We start from the raw sequence: 17,665 nt of genomic DNA on the forward strand, positions 1-17,665 counted from the left end.
CTGATCGTACCCTAGGTTATACCTTCCTTGGAAGTGTCTGTGTTTAACAGCACAGACATTCTGAAGATTTGTTATTTTAAAATATGTGGTATTCCCTGAAAATTCAGTCAAGGACAACAGGCACCTGAAGAAAATTAAGTTAGTACCAGCCAGGGCCCTCTCTGTGCTAGGAGGAAGACACAAACCTCACAGCACTACTAGCCCAAAAACCTACATCTGCTACTTTCCACATCTGAAAGTACTCGTAGCATTATAGCTGCAATACTACATTTTCCAAACTACGTAACAGATCAATAGCCCTAAAAAGTCCTAAAAAGTATAAGCCCCTGGTGTATTATCAACCATAAAACCAGATGAGTGTTTTCAGTGTTCAGCCCTTTCTAAGGAATTTTACTATTTTATAACAAGGGAAGCCTAGTCCACCTCTATAAAGAGAGAGAGAAACACTGCGTAATTGGGGCAAATACCCACTTCCTCCACACTACTTCACTTTCTGGAATTCTACCAACTAGAAGTTCATCTGCATTTATTACTCTGTTCAAAGAGAAAGACCCCAGGCATTCTGGGGTTTGTAAGTAAGGCACTGTGAACACCTTTCTCCTATGACTTACATGAGCAGGTAAAGATCTCCTTCCTGAACGGCGCGGCACTAGCAAGAGATCGGAGGTTCTGGAATATCTAAGGTCACACCGGACACACACAAAAAGAAGCAGCAGAAGGAAATGGGAAGATACCCCATCTTGTTATGCCCCAAAGCAAAGGTAGCTCAAAATTCATGGAGTCAGGTCAAAGGGATATAGGAACCAATCTGAAGAAACTCTTCACTGGCCAAATTTGGGACTTCAGGAAAAACAGAGACTAATTACTGTAACTGATAATATCCTGACTACCAATTCACAAATCTGTCTTGATATTTAAAAAAAGGAGGGGGCCAGCACTGTGGCACAGTAGGTTAAGCCTCTGCCTACCGCACCAGCAACCCCTATGCGTGCCGGTTCATGTCCCAGCTGTTCCTCTTTTGATCCAGCTCTATGCTAATGGCTTGCGAAAGCAGTGGAAGATGGCCCAAGTGCTTGGGCCCCTGCACCCACATGGGAGACCTAGAAGAAGCTCCTGGCTCCTGGTTTTAGACCGGCCCAGCTCCAGCCATTGCAGCCATTTGGAGAGTGAATCAGCGGGTATAAGACATCCCTCTCTGTCTCTCCCTCTTCTCTACCTGTAACTCTGCCTCTCAAATAAATAAATAAGTCTTTAAAAAGGGGGGGGGGGGGGGTGGGCGGCGGCACTGTGGCATAGCAAGTAAAGCTGCAATCTGCAGTGCTGGCATTCCATATGGGCACCAGTTCAAGTCCCGGCTGCTCCACTTCCGATCCAGCTCTGTGCTCTGGCCTGGGAAAGCAGCAGAAGATGGCCCAACTCCTTGGGCCCCTCCACCCACATCGGAGACCCAGAAGAAGCTCCTGGCTCTTGGCTCCTGGCTTTGGATTGGCACAGCTCCGGCCGTTGCGGCCAACTGAGGAATGAACCAGTGGATGGAAGATCTCTCTCTCTCTCTCTGCTTCTCCTTCTCTCTATATGTAACTCTGACTTTGAAATAAATAAATAAACCTTTAAAGAAAAAAAAAAAAGAAAGGAAAAACAAAAGAATGAGGAAGGAAGAGAATGCTTCTCATTATAGAAGAAAGTGAAATAACTGTATAAAACAGAAAATCACTATTTCACAGCCCCACCATAATAAATGGTTCAGAAGACAATCTCATCAGCAGATCCTAATAACCATTAGGAGAAGGCTATTAAAGAACACAATGGTCCCTAAGTGCCACAGAAGGTGGAAAATGATACCTTAAAACAGGGACATCTAAGGCCGGCGCCGCGGCTCAATAGGCTAAAATCCTCCGCCTTGCGGCGCCGGCACACCGGGTTCTAGTCCCGGTCGGGGCACCAATCCTGTCCCAGTTGCCCCTCTTCCAGGCCAGCTCTCTGCTGTGGCCAGGGAGTGCAGTGGAAGATGGCCCAAGTGCTTGGGCCCTGCACCCCATGGGAGACCAGGAGAAGCACCTGGCTCCTGCCATCGGATCAGCGCAGTGCGCCGGCAGCAGTGCGCCTACCGCGGCGGCCATTGGAGGGTGAACCAATGGCAAAAAGGAAGACCTTTCTCTCTATCTCTCTCTCTCACTGTCCACTCTGCCTGTCCAAAAAAAAAAAAAAAACAGGGACATCTAGAGTTCACTAACTAAGGGATCAAAGTCAGCCTCCCTGGGGCATAGAGGGTTAAGCCACCCATACACATCCCATAGCAGAGCACTGATTGGAGTCCAGGCACCTCTGCTTCCAATCCAGCTTCCCGGGAGACAGCGGATAATGGCTGAAGTGCCGTGGCCCTGGCTTCAGCCTGGCCCAGCCCTAACTGTTACAGGTATCTGGAGAGTGAACCAGCAGATCCAAGATTTCTTTCTCTCTCCTTCCCCACTCTTTCTGTCACTCTGCCTTTCAATTAGATGAAAATAAATAAACTTAAAAAAAGTCTGCTTCACTCAGGTAGAAAAGTTCATGAGCAATGTGTATTATGAAAAAACTATACATGAATTTTGAAGTTATTTTGCACCAAAGGATATTTATCTTTTTTTTTTTTTTAAGATGTATTTATTTAATTTGAAAGGCAGAGTTACAGAGAGGCAGAGGCAGAGAGAGAGAAAGAGAGGTTTTCCATCCATTGGTTCACTCCCCAATGGCTACAAATGCTGGAGCTGTGCTGATCCAAAGCCAGGAGCTTCTTCCAGGTCTCCGATGTGGGTGGAGGTGCCCAAGGAAATGGGCCATCTTCTACTGCTTTCCCAGGCCGTAGCAGAGAGCTGGATCGGAAGTGGAGCAGCCAGGACGCAAACCGATGTCCATATGGGATGCTGACACTGCAGGCAGCAGTTCTACCTGCTATGCCACAGCACTGGCCCCAGGATACTTAGCTTTTAATCTCATTTTTCCTTGAACCTTTAGTACCTTCAGTGTCCCAGATCACAATTTAAGCACTCAGTTGTCAATTATGGCTAACAATGACTACATCACACAACACCACCACAGGACATTTTTATCACTGCACAAAGTCCTACTGGACTGTGCTGGTATCAACCACATTTCCACTTACAAGAAATACAGCATACTATACGAGTAAATAATATCCCAAATTCAGAATATGACCCATTCTACGAGTTACTGGCCCGCTTTATTTATGGAAAATACCTGTCTCCTGGTATGGAAAAATTTGATATTTTTTGAGAGAACTGGGGAAATTTAAACATGGGCTGGATATTAAATGATATGTGGAATTATCATGAATTTTCTTAGGTGTGAGAATGATATTATGATCATGTAGGAGACTGCCCTTGTGTTCGGAAGATCCACACTTAGGAGCAAAGTATCACTATGCTTGCAGACTTTCAATGAATCAGAAAAAAAATTCAAACACATATACTAAATCAAGCAAAATACAAGGGTATTTCAAAAAGCCCTTGGAAAATGGAATCAAGAGATAGTTAATTTTGGTGCAAAAAAAAATTAAATCTAGACATAGTTTTTTCATAGCATGCATTTTCCATGAACTTTTTGAAGACCTCTTATATCCTTGGATTTCAAATATAGGAGGGCTCATTACAATAATTCTTTGAATGTCTTTGTATATTTGAAATTTTTACAATAAAAGATTGAGGAAAAACTGCTGGAGGAAAAACAAGGGAACTACTGAGGCCAATTCCTCCTGTACCGGTGTTCAGCTGGGCTAACTTGAGCAACAATGCCGGACCAGTGCAGAGCTAAGGTAAAGGCCTCGCCCCCAGCCTCAAAGCTTGGTGGGACTTGTGGAGCAGCAGGTCGCCCAGCACCTCGAGGCAACAGGGTGCCAGAGTCAGAGCCAGGAAAGAGCTGCTTTGGGCTACACAGCCCAGAAGCTCCAAGACGAGAGCCTCAGGGCCAGTTCTGCCCCAGTTCTTCCCCAACACACAGCTTCACCAGAAGGCAGGAGTCCAGAGAAAAGGCCCTTCAGAGAGGGAACCACTTTTAGAGGGACCCTAAAGCTGCTCAGATGCAGTCATCCAGCCAGCGAACACCATGTGTCAGACACTGTGCCATGTGCTGGCTACAGAGCTTACCTGTGCTATAGAAATCCCACTAATTCCTCAACTCAAGTGGAGGTCTTTGAAACTATCATTTCAGGGCTGGCATTGTGGTGCAGGGGGTTAGGTCGCCATCTGCCACGCCAGCATCTCCTGTGAGCACAGGTTTGATTTCCAGCTGTTCCACTTCTGATCTAGCTCCCTGCTAATGTGCCTAGGAAAACAGTGGAAGATGGCCAAGTGCTTGGGCCCCTGCCACCCACATGGGAGATCGGGATGGAGTTCCTGGCTCCTTGCTACAGCCCTGGCTGTTTCAGCCAATTAGGGAATGAACCAGCAGATAGAAGCTCTCTCTTTTTCTACCCCGTCACACTCCTACCCACCATAACTCTGCCTTTTACATAAATTTTATAAAGATTTTTTAAAGATTTATTCTGAAAGTCAGTTACAGGTGAGAGGGAGAGACAGAGAGATCAACAGAGATCTTCCATCCACTGGTTGACTCCCCAGATAGTTGCAACAGCCAGGGCTGGGCCAGGCCAAAACCAGAATCTTCATTTGGGTCTCCCACATGGATAGCAGGGGCCCAAATACTTGGGCCATCTTCTGCTTTTCTCAGGCCATTAGCTGGGAGTTGGATCAGAAGAGGAGCAGCTGGGACACGAACCAGTGACCACATGAGATGCCAGTGTCACAGTCGTCAGATTCACCTGCTATGCCATGACCCCAGCCGCAATAAATAAATCTTTTTTAAAAAATACAATTTCAAGTTCTTTGATCAAATTGGCCACATGGTAATTCACAGAAAGTTGTTTTTAATATTTATTAATATTAGTAGCTGTCACTGATTGGAAACTTACTATTCATGATGATTTTAGCAAAAAAAAAAAAATTTCAAAAACCACATACGCAAAATAAACTGTCACCTTCAGTTCTTGGAGCTTCTTTGTGTTTGTGGTAAACTGTCCAACGTGAGCTTGCACACGTTCACACTGCTTTAGATACTCTTTGTTTCGAGTCTGAGCCCTCCGCTCAGCTTCGCATATTTCCTTGAGGTATTTCTTTAGTTTCACATACTTCAGCTTCTCCCTGGGGAAATAAAAGCGGATTTTTAAACAATGGAGTTAAAGTCTGACAAAGCTAAGGAGAAGAATTTCTTTAACAAAACTGTTAGAGACTCAATGTTTCCTAAGATATTCTACTCAAAGCATTGAAAGCTAACGGATAGAATGTATAGACCTTTTTAGAGAAAATTAACACCCAATCACTGCGGTGTCATAGTGGTCACATCTAGGCATAACTCTCCTGAGAAGTGTAGACAAGACCATATTAGAATGTTCACACAGTAAAGGTGTACGTGGATTTATTTCTCTAAATTAACTGTGATATCAAGAGCAGAGTTAGGACTGGCACTGTGGCATGGCAGGTAAAGCTGCTGCCTGCAACACCAGCATACCATATGGGTGCTAGTTTGTGTCCTGGCTGCTCCACTTCCGATCCAGCTCCCTGTTAATGCTCTAGGAAGATGGTCCAGGTGCTTGGGTCCCTACACCCACGTGGAAGACCTGGAAGAAGCTCTTGGCTCTTGGCTTTGGGCTGCTCAGCCCTGTCTGTTGCAACCATCTAGGGACTGAACCACCAGATGGGAGATCTCTTTTCCTCTCTCTCTATCTCTCCTTCTCTCCCTGTAGTTCTGACTTTCAAATAAACATATAAAATCACTATTTTTTTTTTTTTTAAAAAAAGAGCAGTTCCAGCCATTGCAGCCAATTGGGGAGTGAACCAATGAATGAAAGACTCTCTCTCTGCCTCTCCTTCTCTCTCTTTGTAACTCTTTCAAATAAATAAATAAATCTTAAAAAAAAAAAAAAAAAAAAAGAGCAGGGGCCAGCGCCATGGCTCACTTGGTTAATCTTCCACCTGCTGCGCTGGCATCTCATATGGGTGCCGGGTTCTAGTCCCGGTTGCTCCTCTTCCAGTCTAGCTCTCTGCTGTGGCCTGGAAAGGCAGTGGAGGATGGCCCAAGTGCTTGGGACCCTGCACCCGCATGGGAGACCAGGAAGAAGCACCACCTGGCTCCTGGCTTCGGATCAGCGTAGCTCTGGCCATAGCGGCCGTTTGAGGGGTAAACCAACAGAAGAAGATCTTTCTCTCTGTCTCTCTCTCTCTTACTGTCTAACTCTGTCAAATAAATAATAATAAAAAAAAAGATTTAAAAAAAAAGAGCATTCTCTATGTGGCCATGTTCAGATGGACAGCACATTAGCAATCTTTTATATGACAGAGCATACCAGGCATAGAAATAGAATCACACACAGAAATAGAATCAACCACAATCCACGTTCACCTCCAAACCGCCTATGTCAGCCATTCATTTATGCATGTAATTATTCCTACACTCAGCATTCAAATGGGAAAGTCCTTCAGTTAGCATCAACATGGGAAAACAATTAAATAAGCAAACACAGTGTAATTAATGCTATAGGGAAACGGAAAGGAGCTTCTACAGATGGGGCAACCTGACCAAGATGAAGAGAGCAGGAAGCCTTCCCAGTGGAAATAATTTTACAGCTGAGGCCAGAAAGATGAGTAAGATTTAACCAAAATTAGAGAACTAAAACTGAAAAAAATGAGAGAAGAACGTTCCTGGCAGGGAAAATGGCATGTCAGAAAGCTCAAGGGTAATAAATGGGAATAACAACAGGATACTGATAAAATAATAATAATAAATTATCGACTCTAACTCTGGATCAGACATGGCTTTAAGGTTCTTTGTGAGTGAACTCACTGAGGTTTCGTAACTATCACTACTCCCACTTGACGGATGAAGAAATGGAGGCACAGATGCTGAAGTCACTGTCTAGAGGTCACCCGACTAAGAACTGCTGTAACGCAGATGAAACGGAGGCACCTGACAACAGCCTACACACGATCTCGCCATGCTGCACAAACTCAAGTTTCAGCCTGTGTGGGATTTCAGGGGAGGCTGGAAACAGCTAGTGATGCGGAGAACGAAACAGGCAGCAGGGGACAGGAGGTAGGGCAAGCTAGTGTACTGGCATTGCACCCTCCCAGTCTGCCTTTTTTTCCTATCCACCATGGCTGTAGCACCTGAGTACGTGGTGGAACCTAACAGCCTCAGCCTCAGCTGCACGTGGCATCTTGCTTGTCCAGGGCCGCTTTCTGAGTGGATGTTGAGATGTTTATTCTTCCTGGTGCTAACCTTACAAATGCAGGTCAGGAACCCGGACAACAATGGTGCTCTTTTTCTTCACCCAAGTAGGTACAGGTGTGGAGCAGAAGGGTCATCTACACAGCTTCTCTTACTGTCTGGAGAGAACCTAGATGCCCACCAAAGGGACCACCAGGTCCTACTTCATTCTTCCCAGCCTTTTCTTTTTTCTTTTTTTTTTTTTTTTTAATCTCAGACAGACGGATTGACAGACAGCTCTCACTGATTCACTCTCCAAAAGCCCACAGCAGCTGGGCCTGGTCATGCTGATGCCAGCAGCTGGGAACTCAATCCAGGTCTCCCACTTGGGTAGCAAGGACCAAACTACTTGAGGCACCATCTGTTGCCTCCTAGGGTGTGCATTGGCAAGAAGCTGGAATTGAGAGCAGAGCCAGGACTCTAATATGGGATGCATGTGTGTCTTTTTTTTTTTTTTTAAGAATTATTTTATTTATTTGAAAGAGTTACAGAGAGAGGTAGAGCCAGAGACAGAGAGGTCTTCCATTCTGCTAGTTCACTCCCCAAATGACTGCAATGACCAGAGCTGCACTGATCCAAAAAGCCAGGAGCCAGGAACTTCCTCCAGGTCTCCCACGTGGGTGCAGGGGCCCAAGGACTTGGGCCATCTCCTACTGCTTTCTCAGGCCATTAGCAGAGAGCTGGATTGGAAGAAGAGCAGCTGGGACTAGAACCGGTGCCCATGTGGGATGCCAGCACTACAGGCTGGCACTTTAACCCACTGTACCACAGCACCAACCCCAGGATACACGTGTCTTAACCGCTGGATCAAATGCTCATCCCTCTTCTCAACTTGATCTCATATTACATGACAATTCCTCAGATAAACTACCATCTACACACAAATCCTTGTCTCCGACTGTGCCTTCTAAGGTGAACTAGGTGGAGGCAGCCCCATTAGACACTTTGGATTCTATCCCACAGGCAGTCTCAACAGCCTGCTTTTGGCTAATCATGACCTCTGTCTTCCAGGACACAACAGGAGTCTGAGGGAAAGGAACAAACCCAGGAAGCTGGAAAGCTGGCCAAGCTTCCCATGCTTCTCACACACTCAACCCTCCCACCATCATCACGGCAGGAACAGGTTACATGGAAAGCCTGCACCCTGTCTTCTGGCCCCCTCACCGTAGGCCAGCAAAAGGGCAGCTGCTACGGACCCCTTCAGCTGTGGACCCACTCCCGAGGCCACAGGATCCACCCTGCTGCTGTTGCTTTCACACACAAGTTCTTTGCCAGAGACCAGTGGCTGTCTACCTCGACTGGACATTAGGAGGTCCACTAATTTTAAAACCAAAGAATAATTTTGAAGCTGAGAAAATAAATGGACCCAATGGGTGACTTGATTTTAAGGTATTCTTGGCTTCTCCCTCTTCCAGATGACATATTTTTGATTTCTCACATAAAGTGTGAACAGGGATGAATCACAAATTTAGTGCTATTATAACCTGAAACTTTTCATACGAATAATATTAAAGGTAATACAGAGGCAGGCATTTGGCATAGCATTTAGGACGCCACCTGTTAGGCCCACATCCCATATCAGAGCTCCTGGATTCAATCCCAGCTCCACTCCTGATTCCAGTTTCCTGCCAATGTGCACCCTGGGAGAGAACAGGTAATGATCCAAGTAGTTGGGTTCCTGCCATTCAGAAAGAAGACCCAGGCTGAGTTCACGGCTCCTAGCTTTGGCCTGGCTCAGCCCCAGCCATTATAGATAGATGAGAGATCTCTGTCTTTCTCTCTCTCTGCCTCGCAAATAAAATTTGAGGTATGGATGTAATGCCATACATTTGGCTTAAGGATGTAATAATTCAGTTTTTATAAAATAGAAATTAGAATATTGAAAGTCAGTACTTATGAAATTTGTGCTCATTAAATAAAAAGTCAAGGCCAGCATTGTGGTGCAGTGAGAGGGTTAAGCTACCACCTGTGATGCTGGGATCCCATAGGGGTGCCAGGTTGAGTCCTGGCTGTTTCACTTCTGATCCAACTCTCTGCTATGGCCTGGGAAAGCAGCAGAAAATGGCCCAATACTTGGGCCCTGCCACCCACGTGGGAGACCCAGAGAGTTCTGGGCTCCTGGCTTTTGGGAGTGAATCAGCAGATGAAAGATGGAAGATTTCTGTCTGTCTTTCCCCCTCTTAACACAACCTTTCAAGTAAATAAATAAATATGAATCTTTAAAAAAGTTAAAAATACAGCGCGCTACCGCGGCGGCCATTGGAGGGTGAACCAACGGCAAAAGGAAGACCTTTCTCTCTGTCTCTCTCTCACTGTCCACTCTGCCTGTCAAAAATAAAAAATAAAAAAATAAAAAGTTAAAAATATACTCTTAATATTAAATAAACTAGAAATATACATGTATATTATGCACTGTTTATAACAGTTTTAATAATCGTTCTCATATACTCATAAACAAATGAGACAAGTAATCTTGCCTACATCAGTTTACTGAAACACCAATGAGAATAATTATAACTTAATCATTACACAAGGTTAATGTGTTTAAATTGTGACCAAAAGGACAAAACTATAATATATATATATATATATATATTTTTAAAGATTTATTTATTTATTTGAGAGCTAGAGTTATAGACAGAGGAAGGAAGAGACAGAGAGAGAGGTCTTCCATCCGCTGGTTCACTTTCCAAATGGCCACAACAGCCAGGGCTGGGCTGATCTGAAGCCAAGAGCCAGGAGCTTCTTCTGGGTCTCCCATCTGGATGCAGGGGCCCAAGAACTTGGGCCATCTTCCACTGCCTTCCCAGGCCACAGCAGATTGCTGGATTGGAAGGGGAGCAGCCAGGACTAAAACCAATGCCCAATGCCCGTATGTGATGCTGGTGCCACAGGCATACGCATAGTCCACTACAGCACAGCGCTGCCCCTCCCTTCTCTTTCACTCTTTCTCTCTCTCTATAAATATATATATATATATATATATATATCTTATTTTAAGATATTTAAGCAAAGTATCTGGAATATTATTTGTGAAATAACAAATACTAAATAATGAAAATATTTATCCCATACTAATTTTAACTAAATTCATTATTAATTTGACAATTATATTAAATTACAGGGTTTACTTTAAATTATTACACATTGGAAGTAAGAGAATTATAAAAGAACTCCAACCACACTATTAGGGCTTAAATATGTGACTGATATATATGCAAAAACTGTCACCACTGTCGGCTCTTACCTGCAGGTATCAGACTGATTATATTCATATAGCTTCTTTTCCAGGTCCAATCTCTTCTTCTCACTACCATACAGAAAGAAAACACTTTGTAACTAATTACATAACTATAAGCAGTCAGATTTAGACCATGACCTCTTTCAAAATCATGTCTTTGGGCTTTGTGAAAAATGCCTCTCCAGTCTCTCTAGGAAGCTAAAAAACACCAGATGCATTGGAAACAATGCCTCGGAAATACTTAACAGTCATCAAGGAAGTCTAAAAATCAAAACAGACTCTAATATGAAGCAACAGTACAAGATGATCTAAGTCAATAAGGAGACACAGTAGGAGAAGGCTGGGAAGTAGGTTTGCTCCTTCGGCAAATCTTTCTTAAGCTCCTAAGATGAGCCAGAGGCTGCTCTCGACCTGGAGACCACCGTGGTGAGCAAGCCTCTGCCTTCAGGAGGAAGCACAGACAGTAACCAAGCTTGTGCAGACAACATGGCCCGATCTCCCTGAGTCAGTGGCATCTGGGGTCCCAACCCGCCTGGACATGGAGCTTCCCGGGTGTTCTCTGTTCTCAGTCAGACAAGTGGATGTTAGGAAAGGGCCTTTGACAGGCAATGTTGGCCTTACGTACATGTAATGAAGCTGGGTCTACGTCCACTAACTCTATCACTTCGAATGTTGGGGAAATTCTTTTTATAACTTTGTAAAGTTGTCATTATTTATTACCGACTCTGTTTCCCAGAAGTTGTCACCAATAAACACCTGTGATGACCAGGTGACGCTGGCAGAGGGGAAAGCCTGTCTTATCCCATCCACCCCAGCCAGACAAGCAGCAAGGAAAATTGCAGCAGAGGGGCCAGCAGCAGCCAACATCAAGTGGCAGGTGAAACCGCCCCACGGGAGGTCCCTGGCAGGTTTAACCACAGAGTGCTCCACTCGGACGCTCAGATTCCACTTCAGTCCCACCTAAGGGATGCCAAAGTGTGACTCTAACACTAGCTAATGGTCCAAAGAGAAATCACACAGTATCTGGGAGAAGGACTGAAACAGGGACAAGGACTCCAGCAGAAGGGGCTCTCGGGCAGGCCTCCTGAGGAAAAGCTGCCAGCCACACTGTCTCTGCATGAGCTCTGAACTACTCATTTGCTTCCTTTCATATTTTTTTCTTAAAAAAAAAAATCCCAAAAGTTACTCTGATAGCTACATTATAGGTTAAATAAATGTCTTTCGCTAACATAATCTTAAATGGAAACATCATTTAACCAAATTCTTACAATGGGAAAATACAGTCCAAAATCTAAACACAGAATCTTTGCTTTACAATCCTTTCCTCAGTTGAGGTCTGAACATATTAAAAAGGATAAAAGAGGAACAGCGTTGTGGCGCAGCAGGTTAAGCTGCTGCCCGGAATGCCAGCATCCAATGGGAGCGTGGGATCAAATCTCGCTGCTCTACTTCCAATCCAGCTCCCTGCTAATGCACTTGGGAAAGCAGCAGAGGATGGTCCAAGTATGTGGGCCCCTGTGACCCACATGAGAGACATGGATTGAGTTCCAGGCTCCTGGCTTCAGCCTTGCCCAGCCCTGGCCATTGCAGCTATTTGGGAAGTGAATGAGTAGATAGAAGATCAATTGATTGGTTGATCTCTTTTCCTCCTTCACTCCCTCCCTCTCCTTCTCCCTTTGTAACTGAGTCTTTCAAATAAAAAATTTTTTTAAAAAGAACAAAATATTAAAAGGAAAAAACATAAAAACACCTTTTTAACCAATAGCTTCACACAGATCTTTGCTTTCTTATTAACAAGACTTAGAATAGAAGCAAAGGAGGTCACTGTGGTAACTGCTTTCCCATTAGGAATTTCTATTAGCCATTTTCTTCCTTCTAAAGTTTCATGATCAGTCAGGTGCTTAGCTCAGGAAGAATGAACGACTGGATAGTGCGAGCAACCTGTCACTAAGTTACCAGGGCAGAAAGAATATTAATGCACCGTTGGCTCTCGGGCCCTGGGCCCCGACTGAATGCTTCATTTCTGTGCTATCCCAGCAAGGCAAGTATGATGGCAGTCTGTCAGATAGACCCAGGTTGCAGGCCACCCCCTAGAGTTAAAGCTGTGTTCTATGAAACGGTCAAGAACCTGAAAGTCAGGGACAGGCTGTGGAACTGTGCCAGGCCTGGGGAGACCAAATGCAACCTGGGTTCCCAGCTGAAACCCTGGACCGGAAATAAACAGCTAGGACAGCTGGAGAAACGTGTGGGCGGGTCTGTGGAGTGGCAGACCAAGGCTGACTGCGAGGGCTATGTGGGGATCACGTAGAGGACATCATTCTGTCTTGGAACTACACACTGGAGACTTCAGAAGTGAGGGGACGGCACATCTGTAGTCCCCAGATGGTTCCAAAAAGACTAATGGTCTTAGACGGGCAGACAGAGAGAATGAACATGGAATAAAACGTCAAGAGCCGCAGAACATGGGCGAGGGATTACACAGGCCTCGGTTCTGCATCTGTGACTGGTTATTAGCCTGAACGTATTCTAAAATAAGTTTTAAAAGTAATCTAAGCCCACTAGTGAAAAAGGACCACAATCTCTTGGGAAACCCATTGCGTCCCGGTTAACAGGGAACATGAAACATGTTCTGTTCTTGTCCTCTCTTCAGCAGATGCAGGACTCACTGGCCATGCTTCTCGTCTCTTCCACACCACGTTGTGAGCTGACAATCTACAACCCAACACCTCAGGGCCTTCCACTCCAGGCAAAACGGTGCTCGTCTGGCTCACTCTTCACCACAGGCCCGCTTTCTGTGCCCCTCAACACGCTGCAGTTCCTCGGAACGCTATGTGCTTCAGACCTGTTGTAAATGCAAAACTTAGAGCCAGATATTTCTGGCTGGTACAGGCATTTGAGGAGTGAACCAGCAGATGCAAGAGCTCGCTCTGCCATCTGCTCTGCCTCTGTCTCTGTGTGTGTGTGTGTGTCACTCTGCCTTTCAAGTAGACGAAAATGAATAAACATCTTTTAAAAAAACCTGACATTCACCCCCCAATGAAATGCCAAGGAAAGGCATATTGATAGCGTCACCTTATAATTCTTCCTCATTAAATCTGTTTCTGAATCTTTATAAACCCAGCCCTGGGACGCTTAGCCACCGTCCCATGTTTTACAGGTGAGTGGTCCCTCTGTGGTTATGCTTTCTCCTTTTAAACCACTTGCTATTCTTTTTTCTATCTCAATACCACCACTCTCCACCATCATCAGCTACACTTAACTAATATCACACTATCAATTTCAGGACTCTTATGATATCTGACCCTGAATCAATACTGGTATTGAAAAAGCTGGGGCTGGCTAATGGGCCTTTTAAAGGGAGGCTTTTCTATAACTGTGGGAGTCAATGGTACTTATATGCTTCTCCCATGTCTGCAGGCACTATACACCCTGTACTGAGTCACTTCAGTGGACTCTTCGATTCAATTAATTTCTTTCACCACAGCACAGAGAAAATACCATGCACACATGGGAAAACATTCAGACTCTAAAACTGCATCTCTGTGTGATAAGAGATGGAAACGCACCCATTACGAAGGAAAGGACTGGTTATTAATCCAGCTAACATCACAATGACTACCTCTAAAAGCACTGAGAAAGGGGAGTTTTTTTTTTTTTTTTTTTTTTTTTTTACCTACCACTTACATAAGGTTATGAATTGAAAAACCAGCTGTGACTACCCCGGGTTGCACCCTTTGAAATGACTGTGGCATTTTGGAAGGCCATGAGCCCTAGGAGAGGATTGGTTAAAAAAAAAAAAAAAGTACATCTAAACACTCACATAGGACACAGGCAATAACACTCTTTATGCACTGCTTTGCAAAATTATGGCTTTCAGCTTTAAAAAAAAATTATTTATCTATTTGAAAGGCAAACTTACAGAGAGGGACAGAGAGATAGGACTTCTATCTGCTGGTTTACTCCCCAAATGGCTATAACAGGTAGGGCTGGGCCAAGTCAAAGCCAGGAGCTTCTTACAGGTCTCCCATGTGGGTGCAGGAGCCCAGGTACCTGGGCCATCTTCTACTGCTTTCCTAGGCTCATCAGTAGGGAGCTGGATCAGAAGTGGTGCAGCCAGAACCCAAGCTGGAGCCGATATGGGACAACACCTCAACCTGCTGCACTACGATGCAGACCCCAGCTTTCAATTTTTTTTTTTAAAGGTACATTCAGGGCAGGAACTATAGTGTAGTAGGCTAAGCCTCCTCCTGCAGTGCCAGCATCCCATATGGGCACTGGTTTGTGTCCCAGCTGCTCCTCTTCCAATTCAGCTCTTTGCTATAGCCTGGGAAAGCAGTGGAAGATGGCCCAAGTACTTGGGCCCCTGCATCCAGATGGGAGACCTGGAAGAAGCTCCTGGCTCCTGGCTTCAGATCAGCCCAGCCCCAGCCGTTGCAGCCCTTGGCAGAGTGAACCAGTGGATGGAAGACCTTTCTCTCTCTATCTCTCCTCTCTGTAACTCTACCTCTCAAATAAATGAATAAAATCTTTTTTTTTTCTTTAAAAAAAGGCCCATTCATAGAAGGAAGAAATTCAAAGACTTCCTTTACATCTTAATCAAGCTCTTCTTTTCTTTTTTTAAAGATTAATTTATTCATTTGAAAGTCAGAGTTAGCAACAGAGGCTAAACCACTGCTCAGAGTCACACAACTGTTCATGGCCGAGAAGCCAGGTTTCCAGTTTCTACTGCATCTTTCTCTGTATCTAAAGTTATTTGCCTCTTTGCTTGTGTGTATTATGCATTAATTAGATTTAGTTATGGATTCTTAAAATGAAAAATGAATTCACACAGCAACAGATTTGTACTGACTTCATAATAAAACAAACCTCCAAATGCAGAACCATGTATAGGCCATAAAATCAAACTCAAATTCCTTGTATAATTTCAACAGCCTCACTTTGCTTAATAATTAAAGAAATAAGTGTTAAACATAAATTGAGTTATCATTACGCTTATTGTACCATAAGGACTATAAACAGCCAGGTGTTCCTAGCACAGGAAGCAAAAATGATAACTCACAATTAACTAAGTTCCAAGAAGAGTGTCCATTAAACCAATAAGATTTTAAAATCAGGGCTTGGGATAAGAGATATAAATAACACAGACCTGGGACAAGTAGCCACTCTTCTAACAGAACAGACTATCAGCCAAAATCCATTTTAAGTGTACTGAAACACAACAGTTTGTTTGTGCAGACACATAATACTGTCTTGGAAATATGACACAATCCAATTCTCCGGGCTGAATGGAAAATGGTTAGGGTAGCTCCTGGGCTTACTGGTGACATTCCTACTTTCCAGACATTAGCCAGTTGACCCTGGAACTGCTCCCTTTCATTCAGTACATAGGAATCAAGCCCCGTGTTCCCCACAGACACTGTCTCAGGAGCTCAGTCTAGGCAAAGTGCAGGTCACTCAAGCACCTCTCTGGAGTGCTGTAGGAATGCCAAGATTGTAGGGAACTGCTTGGGGGAGGAAAAGCTCTGGCAGAAGCCACCTTTTCTAAAGCAGGAAATGAAGAGGTCAGTGAGACAGGTGAGAAGGGAGAGATCAGAAAGAACACAGGACTTGGAAAAGGAGCAAGAAGTAAAATACCATGAGCACAATAAGGTCTACTGTAGATGGTCTGTAATCACGCAGAGTACTTCAAAAGCTCATGGGAATGAAAATACTATGCAAGGATTTCCAAAACTGCTTTGCACCAAAATAAACATTTTTAATTGTTTTTCCGTGACCTTTCTGAAGCACCTTCGTACAGGACAGGCATTAAATCTAGCATAAGAGGAACGCAATTCCTCTTCAAAATAACTTCTGCCTTTACCTCACATGTAACTACTGTATTGTTAACACTTCCGAATTGTCACATACACGGCTCTGCTGCTCACTAAAGATGACTTTGCAACCTTGAACGCTCATCAAACATTGCTTATCAAGAGATCCAAACATCTAACTTCCTTTCTTGTCAACTAATGAGATTTCCAACCCCAGCGAACTGCGCAGCTCCATGAGGGTCCCCAACAACTTCTCGTTCATGTGGCTTTGTACGGTAAACTGCTTTCTAAATGCTCTCTCTGGGCAGTGCTGCCCACCCTGTATGGCTCAAGCAAAGACATCACTAATCTTCTGGAAGCGGGACTGCTCTCACTAGAGACGTCATGCCTTCCTTCTCTGGACATCTAGCCAGCACCTCCCACCCACCCACCCCCAAACAAAAACCCCTGTGTTTAAACTGGACAGACGTCTGACAAACGCGCACACTCCCTCTCCCCGGACCTGTCACCGCGGAGGCGGCGCCAACTGTCAGAACCGGATGACAGTGTGCAGAGAGAGCGGGGAGGGGCTGTGTCGAAAGAGGGGGCGCGAGAAGTGGCCGGGCTGGATGGAGTGACAGGCAGGAGAACCCCCACTCTCGTGTCCCGGCGGATTCAGGGACGCAAGCTGCCTCTGCCCGGCTTCACTCCGTCGCTGTTGGGGGAGAAGGGGGTCCCACCTCTCTCCGATCCCACCTCCAATGCAGAGGGTGTCTCTGGTAAACTCAGTCCTCCAGGCAACCTCCCACCCCATCGGGAGCTTGGGGGGTTCACGGTGGGCCAGGCAGGGCCGGGCACCGCGCGGGCAGAGGGAGCCGGAAGGAACACGAAGGCCCGGCCCCCAGGAGACCCCCGGCGCCGGCCGATTCCCCGCCCGCTCCCCTAGCTGCCGTACCTGTCCCGCAGCCCGTGCTGGAGGTGGCCCAGCCTCTCGTAGTACTCGGGGCTCGCCAGCGGCAAGGATGAGGCGGGAGTCCGGCGCATGCCGCCGAGCCAGCTCCGCACCGCCTACTCGCAAGCAGTGGGCCGCGTTGTCCTAGGAGACGGCCCCACCATGCACCGCGGGTAAACACGCCGCTTTGCCGCCCGCAGGGGCGGGGCGCCGGCTGCAGGGGGCGGGGCGCCGTAGAGCGTGGGGCCAGCCGCCGTCGAGGGGCGGGGCGAAGGGCTCACAGGGGGCGGGGCGGAGGCGGGACGCCGTGGGGGGGCGGAGTCGGAGGCCTGAGGAGGCGTAGCGCAGCGGAAGCCGGGACCCAGC

The 17,665-nt window shown here is 45.7% G+C and overlaps 1 protein-coding gene across 1 annotated transcript in view; it reads right to left on the reverse strand.

The window, feature by feature from the left end:
• The window catches only part of KIZ (kizuna centrosomal protein), a 124,383-nt gene extending 106,931 nt beyond the window's left edge, over positions 1 to 17,452 (reverse strand). Inside the window, exons 1-3 of the mRNA XM_062202250.1 lie at positions 17,303 to 17,452; positions 10,565 to 10,627; positions 5,033 to 5,195 (exon numbers count right to left, since the gene is read on the reverse strand). Of these exons, the coding sequence (XP_062058234.1) occupies positions 5,033 to 5,195; positions 10,565 to 10,627; positions 17,303 to 17,391 (315 nt within the window). The 5' untranslated portion in view covers positions 17,392 to 17,452. The remainder of the gene's footprint in view (positions 1 to 5,032; positions 5,196 to 10,564; positions 10,628 to 17,302) is intronic.
• Between the last annotated feature and the right edge of the window lie 213 nt (positions 17,453 to 17,665).

This window comes from Lepus europaeus, chromosome 10 (assembly GCF_033115175.1).
Source record: "Lepus europaeus isolate LE1 chromosome 10, mLepTim1.pri, whole genome shotgun sequence".
NCBI lineage: Eukaryota > Metazoa > Chordata > Mammalia > Lagomorpha > Leporidae > Lepus > Lepus europaeus.